At 36.9% G+C, this 17817-nt stretch overlaps 1 protein-coding gene across 4 annotated transcripts in view; it reads left to right on the top strand.

Moving 5' to 3' along the window:
• LOC126828953 (opioid-binding protein/cell adhesion molecule homolog) overlaps positions 1–17817 on the top strand; it is a 97903-nt gene that overhangs the window by 77320 nt on the left and 2766 nt on the right. For 2 of the 4 annotated variants that reach the window (XR_008789351.1, XM_050558981.1), the window contains exons 2-7: positions 3048–3148; positions 4478–4682; positions 7835–8014; positions 14893–15021; positions 15991–16278; positions 16673–16906. Coding sequence is in view for 3 of the 4 variants with exons in the window: in XM_050558981.1 (XP_050414938.1) it covers positions 3048–3148; positions 4478–4682; positions 7835–8014; positions 14893–15021; positions 15991–16278; positions 16673–16906 (1137 nt within the window). In the remaining variant the exon portion in view is untranslated. The remainder of the gene's footprint in view (positions 1–3047; positions 3149–4477; positions 4683–7834; positions 8015–14892; positions 15022–15990; positions 16279–16672; positions 16907–17817) is intronic. The other 2 variants (XM_050558982.2, XM_056103464.1) reach the window with 2 other exon arrangements.

Raw genomic sequence — 17817 nt, 5'->3', positions numbered from 1 at the left:
TATTTAGTATCAAAAGATATCGGCAAAAGAAATAATTTGAGTAAATTTGGCACTAATTTCACTTTTGAAAATATGAAGTAATGGAGGTATATCTATGTACGTCATAGAGGTAGTAAAGTTATTGCAATTAACCAAATACTGAAATAGGTTTCAATTTGATTTACGATTTTATTTACAGCCCACAAGTGTAATAACCGGCAATATTTCTTGAATCTATTGGCTTAAAATGTATTCCACGGTTATCACGAATGGGATTCATACTGACACAATTTGAATTTTTTAGGAAACATCTTTGAGTCATTCCGACATTGTTGAGGAATCTCGGTTGATTGGTGAATGTATATATAAGTGGATGTATAAAGATTACCAGCAATATTTAGAGGAGGCTAAAAGTCACACTAGATGTTAATTGATGATATATTTATATGGTGATCATCATGCTTATTATGATTTATAGCCTGCTAGAGTGTAGAGAATACTTTAATAGAGAGCTTACTGACCCACTACAACAAATTCCTATACAGTGTATTGTACAAATACTTATAAGCTACCGATGGTAATTTGCATTTTTCGGACAATATTGGATTAGAAACAAAAGATTTTACGCAACACTTATAGCGTACGTAACTAACGTACGAAAATTAAATGGTAGCTGACTTTTTTTTTCGCACGTATACAGTGAATGGCCATTTTGCTCAGTAATCCCAGCCAGAATTTGGCTATTTTTTTAAAATTGCGTTAAGGTTTTAAATTTTTATTTAGAACTGAATAAATTAACTTTTTGTCAATCCCCACGCTAAAAACATTAACAGAATTGATTGTGTATATCTGAAATAGACACGACCGAAGCACAAAATAGTGCCAATATGCCGACGTCAAATCTAGAGTTGTGATGATGTTATTTTTGTGAAAAATCATTGGAAAAAGCGATAAGACGTTCTGTACGGATTATACAGTCCTAAAGGCTGCAAGAAGGCTATTGTTTAAAATGTAACATTGTGTCTTGTAATGTTGATAATGATCATAATGATGGTGTTTACATTTGTTTGTTGATGTGACCTCATGACCTGTGACGTTTAGATAACGTCATATGGATATCATAGCTATTCACTGTGTCAGAGTCACTTCTCTGCAGGTAGGGTGAGTCTGTCGTTCAGATTGCACTTATAGGTGACGCTGCAGAGGACGTCAAATGTTGGGACAGTTTCAGTTCATCCTATCTTTGGACCAATTTTGGACTGATATCCCTCTTAGAGATTAAACTTGCACAATATTGTAGTTTGCAAGAGATTTGAAATCTTTTAAATGTGTATAGATGCTTTAATGACTGAAATTATATTAGTACGGTCGTTAAAGGCGGGGTTACATATATTTATTAACTACAACTGGAGAGAGAGAGAGCCGGGGGGTTAACGTCCACTCGACACAAACCTAGGTCATTTCGGGATTAACATTTGGTTTAAGTTTATTTCAATTATAATTCTTTTGTGCGTAGGGGTCTTTTGCAGGGGCAGGAAACCACGAGGTTGGACAGGCGATCCTACCCCTTATCACGTACAAGCGGGGAATCGAAACCACGTCAATTGACTCAATAACAGACCTTCTGATCCGAAGCGCACGCGTTAACCATTTGGCCACCCATGCCCGCCCAACCCCCCTACAACTGAAGACTGGATCTTCAAGTAGCTAAGTCTCTAACTCAATATCATCAAAAATCTTCGACATTGAAAACACGAATTATTTGTCAATTCAAATCAACATTGGTCTTGTGATCTTACAGGGACAAGATGGGCTTCTGATATCCAATATTCAAAACAAAATAAACATTTTACCATTGGTACACGAATCGTGTACCATAATGCGTTTCATCGCCATTTGGAACAAGGGACTAAAAAAACCAGGCTAGACATATTCCACAAGTCATGTCAAATGGTGACTCTATATTCTTAAGTGGAGAGCATGCACAATAAATATCATCGGTGTAGACTGGAAAAACCAGACGCTAAAGATTGTCATTTAATTGAAACTATGGGGCATTTCGCCGAACATAACTGATTAGAAATTACAGTAAAAACAGAAACGATTGAATGTAAATCAGTTTATATACATTTATATTACATTACTATATGCGTTGCGACCCATTTGTGTCAATTTCTATGTCCCAAATATTAGTGATTTAGCTCCTTTAAAGTTCTGCTCCACCAGATAATAGGGGGCTGTAAATTTTCAACAAAGATTCAGCTATATAATTGTCCAATTGAGAGGGTGGTATGAGGTGTTAGACTAAGAATAGGCATGTATTATCCAGCACTATCCAATATCTTCTCATTGTTTGGCACCCCACTTTGATCTCGGTCCAAATTAAAAGTGTATGAAGTTGATATTAGTGTCTTGTAAATGCTACAAAAGATTAAGTATTGTCGACTGCACGGCTTATTTAGCTGTCGCGGGCGTGTGTAACGTTGCCTGGGAACCTATCTTAATATCTTAATTTTTATATGCCCACATTGAAATGTGGTCGTATATGGTCTTGTCCCCGTCCGTTGGTCTGTCGGTCCGGCGTCCTTAGTTGCTTGTGGACGCTCTAGACGAAGAATTCTATTGATTTTCGATGATTTCCGATAATTACCGCCATAGTTAGGGCCCTTGATCACTTTGAAAAATCTTTTGAAGTTACTGTCCGATTGACTTTATATTTATATAGTGTTTAAGGTCGTGAGTCGAAGAAGCCTATCACATTTCAACGATTCCCGATGATTATGGCATATTATGTTAAATGCTTTGTATGCTAGTGTTAGAATAGGGCAGAAATTGGTTGTTAATCGTAAATGACTTGCATCGAGCACATCCCATTATTAATATAAATACTACACCAATTAAATATTTTAATTTCATATGATATCATGCACACATTCATGTTGGAATTATCAACTACGAAATACGAATACTGGCTGATCTACCATACTGTGTATTCCACCGAGTAAATAATTTGTATGCTATACTTAAAATTGTACACATGACTTTAACGGTTATATTATTTATTTCAGCTATAGAACCAAGTTCTGAAGAACCTATTGTAAATGTAACAGTTATAGAAGGTTCAACTGCTGTTTTGCCCTGCTCAATATCACATCTTAGTCACCAAAAGGTTCGTTCAATTACTTAGCATTAAAATTTGCAAAATGAGAAGCCCGAATCTTGTGGAATAGTCTATTGATTAGAAGGTAAACTCGGGGGTAAAACGTTTGGCCGCGTGATCAAGTTCTTACGTTGTTTTGTCGCGTGTGCTCATCCTGAAATGTGTGCAGGCCTTTATCAGTCCAACAGAAGGCCGTCGGTACCGAAAAGTGTCAGCACTGACGAACCTCAGAGTGGTGGCAGTGCGGGATGCTCGCAGTCCGTCAGCGATCCTGCTGATGATGTCGGATAATATATCGGCCTTGAACGATGCTTTGCCGTCCAGACCTTGTTCGGTCACTAATTGATCCAGTCTTAGTCCCTAGAAAGTAATGAGATGGCATCCAAACCTTCTGGTAACGGGTCTGGTACTAATGCCCCATTGAATTAATGCAATGGCGAGTTCTAGGTTGTAGGAGTTGTAGTGACCATAGCTTTTTAAAAGCTACGTGTTGTAGCCCATGTTTACAACATATTATCGTGATTTTTAACATTCTCATTCTGTCGAATTCAAGTTGCATACACTCATATTCCACGGTAGATGCTACAGCTAACGGACGTGAAGCATTGGGTTCGTGAGCGGACGAAGCCTGTCGATTTTCCGAAAATTTTGTTAATGCGTTACAGACTAGAGTTTTTAACTGATTTATTGTTTGAAATATGGCATGAAGAATTTTGGTCACGAGATGGCGAACCCTATCTATTTAAAGAGCTCCCCGAGCCCCCCCCCCCCCCCTGGCGCCTTCGCCAAAAACCGTGTTAAATAGAAAGGGGTTATATTTCTTTTGTCTGCAATATTATCTCAGTGGGACCCGAACGTTAAGCTTTTAACAACAAGCCAAATTTGATATGGATATTTTTTTGTCAAATTCGATGTGAAGAAGTGCGATCGGGAGAGGTCTGTTTTAAGCACTCCGCGATTGTCCTTGCCGGAGTTAACTATCCTTTGTCGAAAATATTGTTAACCCGATAGAAGCTGCATTTTTGTATTGGGGGGGGGGGGGGAACAAACCAAATCGATATTCAGCACCAAATCAATATTCAGCTTTCCATAATCGTCCGTGTCAATGGTTACCCCCCTCACCCCCCCCCCCCCCCCGCCATCTTTGTGTGACTATCGTTTTGTGTGAGGGAGAAATGATTTGTAGTATGGTTACATGATCGCGAAAACATCATTATCACGTGTTATCAACGTGATCAGATTTACAATAACCTATTTATGCACGTAGTGCGTTTTCATGTCATTTTGTTACCTGTCGACCTTTGTTTATTCAGCGTGTATTGAAATGTGATATTGTAGATTGCATGGACGGATCAATGGTCGACCATGTTAGCGTATCAGACAGAACGTATTATAGACGATGATAGGATCAGTATTCATCAACCCTATCCTACTCAGTGGAATCTACAGATACAAGGTGTTAAATATGGAGATCAAGGGATTTATACCTGTCAAGTTAATACTAATCCAATGAAAGAACAAACGGTTGTATTAAACGTTATAGGTAAGAGTATATTGTCATTTCAAAGAAGAGTTTAACTGGGAAAAAAATCCCCATTCCCCTCTTTGTGAAATATTACTATGTGTATATCTGGAAAATACTTAGGACACACCATGCCAATTTCTCATTGTCGTTTTCATAACAGGGGGGAATTATTGCGATTCCTTACAAGAAGATGTCGCTGAGAAGCAGTGGCTGCTCGTGCGAATTCCATGACGTGCTATGGATACCCAATCGACTTCGTGGTTAGACTCACTTGTTTACACAAAACGTAACATGGTGGCATCCGGTAAACAATCTCCGTTATAGCCCATAGCGAAGGATTATTGTCCAGTAGCGTACACGTAGCTACAGAACGACTGGGATGTTATTAGGCCGTAAAATTTGCCGCATAAAATGATTATTGGTCGGCGGTAGAAAACCTCTCAATGTCGTTAATTTAAAAAACCATTTAAAGAAATAAGGTGTCAGGGCTGGGTGAACGTTAAATGACATGAGTTTTGTCAAGCAGATCAATTTTATGACAGCATGTCCAAATGTCTCTGCTTATTTTGCAATTTACAAATTGAGAGTTAATGGAAGAAAATATATGTTAAAGTCGGAATAGATCATCGGACGGTTCGTTATTGATTAGAATGATTTAGAGAAAGCCGGGTTACTGCATTTTTCTTTGAAATCTAATACAAAATGAATTGTCTTCACCTGGCATGTGGCCTCAAAACCTGTAGTATCCGTCATTCCAGCCTACGCCGTATCCGCGTTGCCGGGAACGAATGTAATCTGAACCTAATAGCATCTACTGTGTATGAAGTACTAGAATTTCGTTATGACTTTTGATACTGAATGCAAAGTTGGTGCTAATTTGTCCAGACTATATTCCCTGTAGTTGAAGCAAAGACAATATAAGCCGGGGTGATCGAGACAAAACAACCTGTCACTTCACGCCAATCTCGCATCCACATGATTTAAAGGAAATAAATTTAATTGCGTGCGAATATCAGATTAGTTTTCTTATATGACAACGGCACGCATTTGTCTTCATTAGGAAGCAGTACCAGTTAATCATTCAATAAATCGGCACAGTTATGCTAAAAAATATGTAGCCAGACTAACTTTAATTACACCGACTTTCGTTCCGTTATATTGTTCGGTTGTTTAATCTTAATTACCAAAATAAACGGAACGAAAATTCAACTTTTGGCATTCTTTTGTCAAGTATGTTTCTCAGCGGTGGAAACTGTTGGGCAGAAAATGCTTGGAAATTGTGTTTCGTGTACAAATTCGTGGTATATGTAACGTAAATTATTTCTAGGTAGCTGGATTTCCCATTCCACACCTACGCTTAAAGATAAATGTTTGTCTCAAAGTAACCCAAGTAAATTGTTGACGAGACGATAAGCTCGATTCCATTTCAGAATGGGCCTATATTTTGAGAGCAATCGGTAGGCGGTGGGGATATCAAAATATCTAATAATCTGTTTAATTTGGAAAATCGGCATGAAATGGATTAATCAATCAATCAGCAATTTTGTTTTTGTAACCTGCACATAGAGACAACGCCCAACATTACGTAACGTGATCTAATCCCTTTCCCAGCCTCCCTGACTACATAACAAAATTACACGTAATACACTGTTTCATCCTAGAACTACTCATTTAGCATGAACTTGGTAAGCTTCAAAACCCGAATCTCTATTTAAATCAACCAGATTTCTTTGTCTCTCGAAACTGTTAATTCGGGTTCTGTGTAACACTATCTTAGTGATAACAGAAATCAGTTTAGTAAATACATTATTTATTTACATCGGGAACAGGAACATACATACACGGAAATATATATCAAACAGGAACTAAACTACATCATGAATATAAACGAAAACATTAACATGGTACATTAAGACAACTATTCTGCCCATTTGCTTCGGCAGTGGCTGAACTCGGATGAGCCCATTCGCCGGTCTCTGTTCCTCCCCGCTCGTCTCTCTTCTGCATCTTTTCGCCCCCCGCTTGTCTGTCTTCCGTGTCTCTTCTCTGTCAGTAAACTGGTGGTTATAAACTTTTCAACTGGGTCTACACACACGAGATCAATACTATATATATGGTATTTACAAGTTATCTAAAATTCGCTGACTGATTAAATAATATACTTTTGGAATTGCTAGTCTTTAGTGCGTAGGTGTTTAAAACAAAGTGTATAATTTGAAAAGCCGATATCATTCAAATCCAGCTGAGGGTCAATAAGTTCTATGCACCTATATGATCGTTCCATTTGATGAAAGTTATAAGTATAATGTATTATAAGGTCCATGGTCACACATGGCTTGTCACGGACTAATATTTTATTCCGAACAATAAAAATCTTGTACATTTCTTTCTTTTTGATTGGACAATGCGGAGTTGAACTCAATTCGGCTGTGGTTTCAATCCAGAATTTTGTAGAATTTATTCTGGTTTCTAGCGTATGTCATCGCATAAATGATTGTGCCATGAAATTACTATAAACCACAAATCGTGCATTTAGCATACACAAAATGCTCAAAAACATTTGACTGTCAAAATAATTGTAAAGCAAAACAAGCAAAAGATAGATTACAACATTGTATGACAGTAGTATGCGCAACATACATGTTAATTGTATTATTGTTATTTTTCAGTCCAGTTTTAATAATGTTATACACTAAGATAAACACAAGAATTCTATGGATAAACAATTACTGTATTTAATCGGAGCTACATTTCAACACTGATTCTTTGTCGTTGTGCTTGCAAACTACAATGAAATGAAATGGGGTTTAACGTCCTACTGTGCTGCTCCTAACCTGGGCTAATGTAGTAATGAAGACGGGCATACGCCATTCAGTGTGCTTTGAGGGAAATTTTGCCCGGGCAACGGCGCTACGGCCTACTCTTATATCGAATTCCAACTGCCAAGCGATCTTTTACGTGCACGCCAATGTGTACACGGGACCTCGGTTTTTCATCCCATCCGAATGACTAGACAACTGTCCTTGTCAGAGAACTACAATAGAATCATTGTTGAAACGTAGCCCCGGTTAAATACAGTAATTGCTTATCCATAGAACTCTTGTGTTTATTTTAATGTGTTCAATTACTAAATGCCATTAAAACAATGTTGTGCACGGTTTACATTTCAGTTCCACCAAGAATCATCGGTACATACACACCGAGTCATATAGTCACAAAAGAAGGTCGATCCGTGTCACTGATTTGTAACGTGACCGGAATACCACGCCCTACTGTCACCTGGTATCGGAAGCCATCCAGTGAGGGCCAGGATAAAGAGCGTGAGTTACAGTCATGTCTGATAAGATCTAGTAAGATGTCGAGCTTATTCCTCCTTAGTTTCATGTTTTGAAATCGTCCATTGGCATAAGTTGCATTGTGTTCTGGTTTACTTTGTTTATAGTCTCAATCCCTCCAGCCTAACATATCTCCCCTTGGACCGCAAGGAATATTGGTCTGGATAAAGCAGTGTCCATTGTGTATATGGTAATTGTCTCTCTGTCTCAATGAATTTTGTACGAAATATTGTCGCCGTCCACAAGTTGACAATACATTCTGTGTGCGTCAAACGCAAGGTGAAAACGTACTGAAATTTCCATTTTATATTTACTACTGTATAGAAAGTGGATACTGCTTAATCGATACCAATATTCGTTGTCGCAGAAGGTGGGGCAATTTACGCTTAGGTCCCACTGGTCATATTTTGCCCCGGAGATGTACTACAGATGGAAATTTATGATCCTTGTGAGGCGTCGGGAACAGGTTCCACGGCGTCAAAGGGAAACTCCGGGGGCATCGCGAGTCACGTGGAACTACATCGACAGAACTGCGAAACAAATTTTTAAGCTTGCATTTTCGGGAAACAGGCTCATCAGTTTCCATCGGCAATACGTCACCGAGGTAAAATTTGATCAGTGAGACTTAGGCTGGGACGATTGAGACTTTGTTTTATTAATTAATTTACATATTACTCTTACTTTTGTTTTTTGCTCGAAATGCTCTGTTAAATGAAACGAATAATTGTTTATGTTTGTTTGAATCGTTTTGATTTTAACGTTTTTCTTTTGGGCTAATCATAAGTTCACTCACACTTTATTTTATAATTACAAACTAACCCCATTTTAACTTACATTTTACCTGTTTAGTAGTTTTTATTAATTAATTTTTACAGCTTATATAACGCGCGGATCTCTTTAAAAGAAAGATTAAGCACTGCCTAGAACCATTAATTTAATTTGATGACGCTTTTTTCTACTTCGTAATCTATACAGCGGATGCACCTGAATTAGTTATTTAGGGACATTTTTCCACCTTCGATTGATTGGATAATATCAACTGGGCATCAACCCAATCCACGCGTTTCGTTCATAGTGTAGATTGTTGAGGTGGTGATGGTTGATTGATTGATTGAGTCGTCAATTATTTTGTGAAGTAATAAACAAAAGGGGGAGGGTGATTGGATCGATTATTTCGTCCACTCATATATATCGTATTAATAGGGCTAGATTGACATGGCCGTGAGAAAATAAGTAAGAGGAGGTGTGTGTGTGGGGCGGGGCGGGGGGGGGGGGGTGATTGCATCCATTAGTTTGTCCACTCATATATAAAATACCAATAGTGCTAGATCGACCATGAGAGAATAACTAAGAAGTAAGGTTCGAGGTTTCTTCGACTAAGTGTCTGGAAAAAGGTCTCTGATAGCACACTGTACAGCGTAAACCCGTCCTTCTTAGCGCAGTCAGTTCTGAAAAGTTGGACGTTATAAACCACATTACATTTCATTTCTTCGACTATTGTTTCGTAATTTTTTTATTGCCAGGACGATACATTAACGAGCGTGCCTATTCGAGAGGCCAATAGATACCAAAATAGAAAAATGATATCTTTAAATCTTCATGATTAAGTTTCTTTTAGAGTTAATTTCATTTTGAAACCACTAACTACCTCATTAACTCTGCTTCAATATGTCTCATTTTAATTAGCAATTTAAAATAGTTTGGATATTGGGCGAGATGATGTTCTTAAAACCGAATTATGATGAAAAACTTAAAATGACATAAATTCAGATTTTTAGTGTAAAAATCTCCAAATTGAAGACATGGCTGCTATTATTACTGGAATGATTAAATATCTATTATTATACATTGTCTTTTTAAACTTGAAAGAGGAATGCCAGTTTGTAGTGCTTCTCAAAGTACACAACTCAAAAATATACAATTTCAGCCCAAATATGACCAGTTTGCAAATGGTCACTAAAACAGTTTATATCTTTTTAAACTTGAAAGAGGAGTGGCAGTTTGTATTGGTTCTCAAAGTACACAACTCAAAAATATACAATTTCAGCCCAAATATGACCAGTTTGCAAATGGTCACTAAAACAGTTTATATCTATTACCTAACTCGTTTAAAACGGTCGTCTTCATTAGCCCAGTAGATACAGAATAGTAGGACGTTAAACCCCATTTCATTTCAGTTTTTACATAGCTTGTCTCTAAATATTTGTTCCATTAAATGACCTGATCAACGCAACTGGTTGATGCGGCCAGTAAAACTGTGCCAAAAGGTAATTGATGAAGCAATACCCTGGAGATGTCAGAACTTGCTGCCTCCCCCAGCCTCCAACAAAAACAAAAAAAGCGGAAGTTGTCGCTGCGCACGCGTCTTTATTATCGACAGGTTTATTTCTTATTTATGCACTGAAATACATTTGACTTTAAGATAGTCGTTTTCGTATTAAACCCAACACTGTTTCTTTTTATTTTTATTTTATCCCGGTCCCTTTTATCAATGTTAAATTTCACCCGGTTTTTTTTTGTTTTTTTTTTGTTGCACGAAGCTCGAACATTTTTCATGATTACATCCGAATTAAATTTCTTTTCAGATTAATATAATTAAATTTTCATACACTCACTTAAATTTGAGCTTATATTTTGCCTTATTGGCAACGGATATGGGCTTTCAGGCGCCTTAGCAGTTGTGGTCTCATGTTTCATTGCCTGGCATACTATCGTTACAATTTTATTCCAGAAGGTTTTAAACAATTTGAACTGTATAACAGATTCGACGCTATTTTGAAAATGAGTATTTTCCTTTTAGGTTAAACAGAGTGATGAGCAATGTTATTGCTCAGTGCCTTTTAAAATGATAAATGAGCAAGAAATTAATAAGTGTCATCTATTTATTGAGACGAAAGAAGTCAGTCTCACTGTATAACTAATTTGTTTTTTTTGTGTCATCCACTTGTGATTCTCAAGGTGTCTAGCACTGAATTAGTCATTTCTTTTGTGGCTGATTCCACTCTTACTATGCACACGTGGTTGACTAACAAGAAATAATAGGCAGTATTTAACAACTTGCCAGAAATATTCAAAATAAAGAAAGTCTAGTCATTTAACAAACATCAAACATTTCCATACATACAACTGTATTGTGGACAACCAACAATGTCGCAGATTTATTAATCATCGGAAATGTCATCTAGTGTTTAACTTTTGTAAAAATATTAATAAAAGTTATACTGGTCATTTGCCAAATAGAATTCAGCATAGTCGCATCCAAGATTAAGTGCCTATACCGGACAAAGGGGCCAACAAGTTAATCTTAAAACTACACATTTTTGTCCAAAACACCCACAGAGGCTAAAAAATTTGTTCTTAGTAGGCAACATTTTGTAACGCTCACTTTGAAACGTGGACGTATATTGTCGTCAATACCGTCCGTCCATCGGTCCGTGATCAACAATTGCTTGTAGACGCTATAGAAACTAACGTGTTTATGTTCACAAGACGATGAAGCATACTGATTTTTCGATAATTACTGCCAGAGTTACCTTGATCAATATGATAAATCTTGCGAAAGCTCAAGAGGCTAAAATTAACACCCAACTTATTTATTTAAGTTATGGCGTTTGCATGATAATTTTGAAGAACTTAGCAAACCCTTAAGTTATTTTCCGATTACACTAAATGCCAAACAAATTATTTCTGATAATTAATGGGTTAAGTGTTTTGTAAATCATCTCATTTTCAGAAAATAATAAATATGTGACCCCCTTCCGTGAACTGCTTCAAACGACGTAGCTGCTATGTTCATATATAGCAACAAAGAATTTAAAATCACGTTTATAGCATTAAAATGATTTCTAGCAATGATGACTTTGATGTTTGACGAAGACACCGGGTCACCGCACAAAGAAACTCCTAGCAATATATAGAAGAGATCTGAGCGTATTAATCTACACGTTGGTTAAGAAATGGTTCCGATTGTTTTAGATGGTCAGACAAGACTTATCCAGTAGAGAAGCGGAGAGTCTCGTGAACATGTTCAAGACAAGCCCGAACTGAAAGGGGGACCATGGCATAATAAGACAGACGAATACAATAACAAATCGTTCAATCTGTCTGAATGTCTGTGTAATCACATTAAGTCATTTTACCAACAACCATTCTTTTCAATTGATAAAAGGTTTTAATAAACATGGCCGACACCAAAGGAAGTTGTTACCGTCTAATTATTGTACTTGGACCAATTCCATCCTTTACTTCTCATCTTTGATTTATTATCATGTCTCATTGATTGGTCGCCGTCTTGATTTGTGTGAAAAGTGTTTATTAGGAATATATTTATGGACTTCAATTTGTATTTAATTTGTTCCAAAACATATCTATTTGGGAAATACACATTAGATTACATAAAAGGACTCGCAAACTAATGAAGGTATATCATTGTCATTCCTTTTAAGTCAATTGATTAATTTTTAGAAACTACATGGTCAAGATTCGTAAATAAAACTTTCTCGACCATTTATGCCTTGTCTTTAAATAATTCCATTTATGCATGTACGTATTTCATAATAGGATCGATGGGCATGCAGATAGTTCATAAATGACTAAATTTAGAAACAGACATAAAAATGACATAGGCTATCCTATTATACCTATGTTCTAATTTTAATACAAACTAAGTTTAATTTTACCAATATTAATAAAGGCAGATGCATTTATAGTAAGACCACGCTGCAAACAATTCAGGCAGCGGTTTCAGATACAATATAACAGATTGAATCTTGATCCAAAAAAGTCAGCCCAATTTAATAAAGGGGTATTGTCACGCTCACCAAGAAACTAATTGTGATCTATTTTGGATATTATCAAATTCAGGATAACCTTAGACAACACTTAGTTATCGAAAATCTAACATTGATCTACTTTGAGCAAACTATTTTTCATAAGCATTCGATATACTCCTTGAAAACGACCCTAAACATTTATACGGTTGATGAGTTGGGTACAAAATTGCAAAAATCGCAGCGATGGCTTAGTCTGTATCATCCCAGTCTAACGTGTATGTAGGTCTTTACAAAATAGTATCTATATGGAACGGACTGTCTGAATCTTCGAGCAAAAAGTTCAAGTAATGGATTATGTGAACTTTGTTTTCATTGCACATACATTCTACATATTTCAAATATAAATTGGAGATTCTTTTTCCTCTCAAACAATCGTAAGATATATGAGAAACTTCATAACCCTTGACACTGTATACAAATATAGGGCTATTTTGTCCAGTCCAAAAACTTTATATATTCTTCAAAAAATGTAGGGGATATTGAAATGCGAATACCTATGCAGGTTGGGATATGATAAATAGTCATGGACACTTGACATGCTTTGAGAGTATGTTCACAATGAAGAACTTATCGCCCCAACAGAACCACTGAGCTGCACATGTGACACGCAATGGCGCCATACACGTGGGAGGGGTTCATTGTCAAATTTGACACTTCAAGGAAGGGTTGATGAAAACCGCCGCGTGCTGGTTTATCTATCCATGTTTGCTTTCCTATCGGTTCCTGCATAAGATTTACTGTTTAGCGTATCTTTGCTTTAGTGTGTTACGTTTAATTTGATCGGGAGACGTGTTCGTCGACGTCAACGTCAACCGACAACACTGCAAGAATTGGCCGTGACACTGCAAGAGGGGTGGGTCAGATTGCCCCAAATCGAATTGCTGAATGTCTGGGATTGGTGGAGCAATTACTCATTATTAAGACAAAATCAAAAACGTCCATTTTCACTTTTGACGGTGTACATGTATCTCTTTGCGAGTGAAATGGGGCCGTTAGATAAGCCGCCCATATTAACTGTTCATGTGTAGGCAATTGGCCTGTTATTAACATACACTGGTTACCTCTAATAAAAACAGCAGTGCATTTCCCCAGTTTTGTATTGTTTCAGAATATCCCTTACTTTTTTGAAGAGTATATATAGTCTGGAATTATGCTATATCGGTTCTCTCAAAATACAGGAAGAGATTGGCCCCACAGTCGGTTTACATATTCATGATTACATATTAATTAACAGCTATCGACCAAGGGTAGAGTTAGGTCGTGTTATGCTTCATTCTTAATATCCGCCTAATACGTTAGTATTTATATCCTGCGGGCCAATGATAAGTCCCGCCCACTTTTAGTATAATGAGGGCAACGATGTAGCATCTACCTGACATAACTATATTTTGCTTATAATCTAACTTAATGATGCCTGAAGTAATTATTGACAAATCACATTAAATCTAGTTTTATTTACCAACCGATGAAAATCAACAAACGCTACCCCCCCCCCCCTTTAAATGAGTAATGCATAATTTTATTGGCACGTTGTAGTGAATGGTTTATTGTACTAAATTTCATAACAATTACCATATTCACCATATAATGTTCATGTGACTATAATTAAAAACTAAATAATGTTCAGCTGAAATATATGGATTTTTGTCTTGAGACCTCTGCACACGAATAATATTGTCGGCGACGATCTGTAGGGAAAACACTCAGAGCACCCTAGACCGATTTTTAGTCTCTGACGTTTCTTTCCGATGGTACATGAGACATTATTGTGCATGAAAATTCCAATATTATGGTTACATAGCCATGTGTTTTTTAAGTGCTTCCCCATGCATAATGGCCTCCATCAATACAAACAATCTTCGTTATAAAAAGTTCCCATTTGAACATTTATCCATCCCAATGGATTGTCGGCCAGTAGCGCACAAATAGCCGACAAACTTAAATCTTTGGTGTGCACAGGCCATAAGTTATTTTGCAAGTAAAACATGAACCCGATTCTAAGTGATAATGCATTATATAGAATAATGTTTCTTTCTTACTCATTAAGGATGTTGTTTTCAGGGATAGGTTTTAAAGGCGAAGAATTGGTGATCCATAATGTAACCAGATATTGTGGTGGTATTTATGAGTGTTTAGCTGATAATAACGTTCCCCCAGCAGTCAAAAAAGAAATCCGAGTAGATGTAGAATGTACGTATGATATTGTCATTATAAAACAGTTCGTGTGTTAAGAAACAGCCCTAGAAACTAGTGAAATTGAACGTCCCAAATCCATTTACAAGATATTTTTAGAAAATAGTTATTAAAAGATAAATAAGGCTGCAGGTTAAATGGATCTATATGAAAATTAAAATCTGACTACTTATTCGATACATTGTTAGTTGTATTAAGGCGACGTATCACAGTTTCCATTCCATTAACCTAATAATAAAAATAATTTGGTATATAGAGGGGTATGAAGTTCAAAATGCGATCTAGAGTGAAATGAAATTCCACTGGAGAAAATTTATGGAAGAAAATCGTAAGTAGAAAATTGTAAGTAGAAAAGCGAAAGAAGAAAGTCAAAAGTAAAAATTCTGTTGATTGAAGTAGAATTGGGTGGTCTTGTTAAGGCTAAATGCATAAAGTTCAAGGTTACCTCCACTAAAGCAGAATTTTCTCTGTTACTTTTTATTCTCTGCTTTTACTATAGATCGAATTTTGAACCTGATACCCATCTATATCGGTATAGTTTCATTTGAACGTCGACATAGTTTCAGTACACAGAAATAAACGAGGTGATTTTGAAAGATACCACTTTAACTGACTTATTTGTATGAAGCAAAACTGTGGGTGATGAATATGCCACCGATGATTTCTCCGGCACTATCAACTAATTATAAGGGACGTAAATATGAAATAACATGTGACAGCAATTTTACGGCTGGGTATAACATAGGCTCAAACGAAATATAAATGCTAGTCTACAAGATATACAAACATTTTCTGGGATCCCAGGGAATTTCCGGATCCCCCTTTGTCCCAGCCGACGAGATACCCATTGCATCCCATCACATAGCGCGTAGGTTTGGTAAATATAAAATGGTATGCATTTAAATTTATATAATACGGGAGTTGATGTTTCCGTTAACTATTAATTTCATTTTTTTTCACTAATAGTCCAGCCAGAAATACGACTACCAACGAAACGAATCGGACAAAGCAAAGGAAGAGAAACTATTTTAGAATGTGTAGTGACGGCCTTCCCCCATGCTGTCAGTGTTTGGCAGTTCAGGGGCAGAGAACTCTCCAATAGTTGGAAGTACCGGATAGAGGTCTTCGAAGAGGGAATGTACACTAAAACATTAAGTTTAAGAATAGTCCAACTGGATGAAAGAGATTATGGCATTTATATGTGTGTAGCTTCGAACTCCTTAGGCAAAATAACAGACACTATGGAATTATACGGTAAGCCGATTCGAGTATCAAAATTTTATTTGGGAGTCACTTGTTGTCGCCCCTGTCCGTAGGTCCATCCGATTTGGGTTGTTCGGCTTGTCCTAAGGACGGACCCGATCGAAATTTAGTTTTGTAAAACCTGTCATCCGTAAATGCTATACGAGTCAGAGGTTTTGAGAATCTTTGTCCAAACTAGGACATAGATGAACCCTATCGAAATTCACATTACTTTTTAAAGAGTTATTAAACAATCACCAAGAAACGCTCTAACGGTAAGAGGTGTATGCGTAGAAATTGTATGTCGTTATTTCTACACACGTTCTACGTCTGCATTGAATTAACTAACAAGTCTTTTGACTACTCGCTACTTGTAAACAATATATCATTGACCCTTTTCTTACAGAACTCAAAATAGCTACCAAACCGACTACAGTAACGTCTACGACAGTTTCCGTAACACCTGGACAGTTAAATCGTGGTGAGGGCAGGGGACACAAAGCCTTACAGTCAGACACCAGAGTGGACTCGCCTTTATTAACTAATACACCTAGCGATGGTATATACGGCGAGGAAGATGAAGATGAAATTGGATTGGGGCAGCTTGACCAAAGAATAAAAACATATATACACTCAGCAGGTGAGTACAGTTTCTACTTTGTACATTGTGAACAACGTTTGGTAGACCAAGCAAACCTAAGGCAGAATGTTAGCAAGTTTTATGTTGATTCTTGAATACATTATTCAGCATCTTGGCTTTCCCCTCTTACCTCCTTAGTTTACGATAGCAAGAATGGTACTGTAATTGGTATATTCTGTGACCATGCCAATGCACGGAAATTGATTGGTCGTGGAAATGAAATACCGCGGAAGATTATTATCAAACTGTTAACATGGTGTTTAGTCTTGATCATCATAAGATAATTACAGCACTATTCATAGCCAGGCTCAGGTTACAAAAGTTGTCACCTGACTGGCATAAAACATGTCTTCTAAGCATCTGAAAAACTAAGAGTCGCCCAGTTCGACAAGTTCCGCTGAGATTGCTATAACCAGAGTTATCAAACATGTGGTTAAACCACCTTAAAAATGCATTAATACAGTTATCGCAAAAATAGTTCAAAAATAGATTATGAAAAGGGTATATGTAAAAATTTCAGTCAAATTGATTCATTCTGAGCGGAGTTATTGCCGTTACAAGAACAGTGTAGTCTCTATTGTCATTGCTACCGTTGTTACGACAACCAATAAAAGCCTCAATTATCCATTTTTAAATTAAATCCTTAACTACCAATCGTATTTAAATATGTTGAAAATCTCGAGCATCGAGAGTTGATTATGTTCTAATTAATAATTTATATAACATTTTTATACGCCCACATGGAAATGTGGACGTATATTGCCGTCGCCCCGGTCCGTCCGTCTGTCGCTCCGTCCGCCCGTCGTTCACAAGTTATTATCCGATTATTTTAAAATTGATATATGTGGTTTACATTAGTGAGATGACGAATCCTATTTAATTTCAATAATTTCTGTTGAACCATGTGAACG

This window comes from Patella vulgata, chromosome 1 (genome assembly GCF_932274485.2).
Source record: "Patella vulgata chromosome 1, xgPatVulg1.2, whole genome shotgun sequence".
NCBI lineage: Eukaryota > Metazoa > Mollusca > Gastropoda > Patellidae > Patella > Patella vulgata.
The sequence above is the reverse complement of the archived record's forward strand: the minus strand, read 5'-3'. Positions and strand labels throughout refer to the sequence as shown.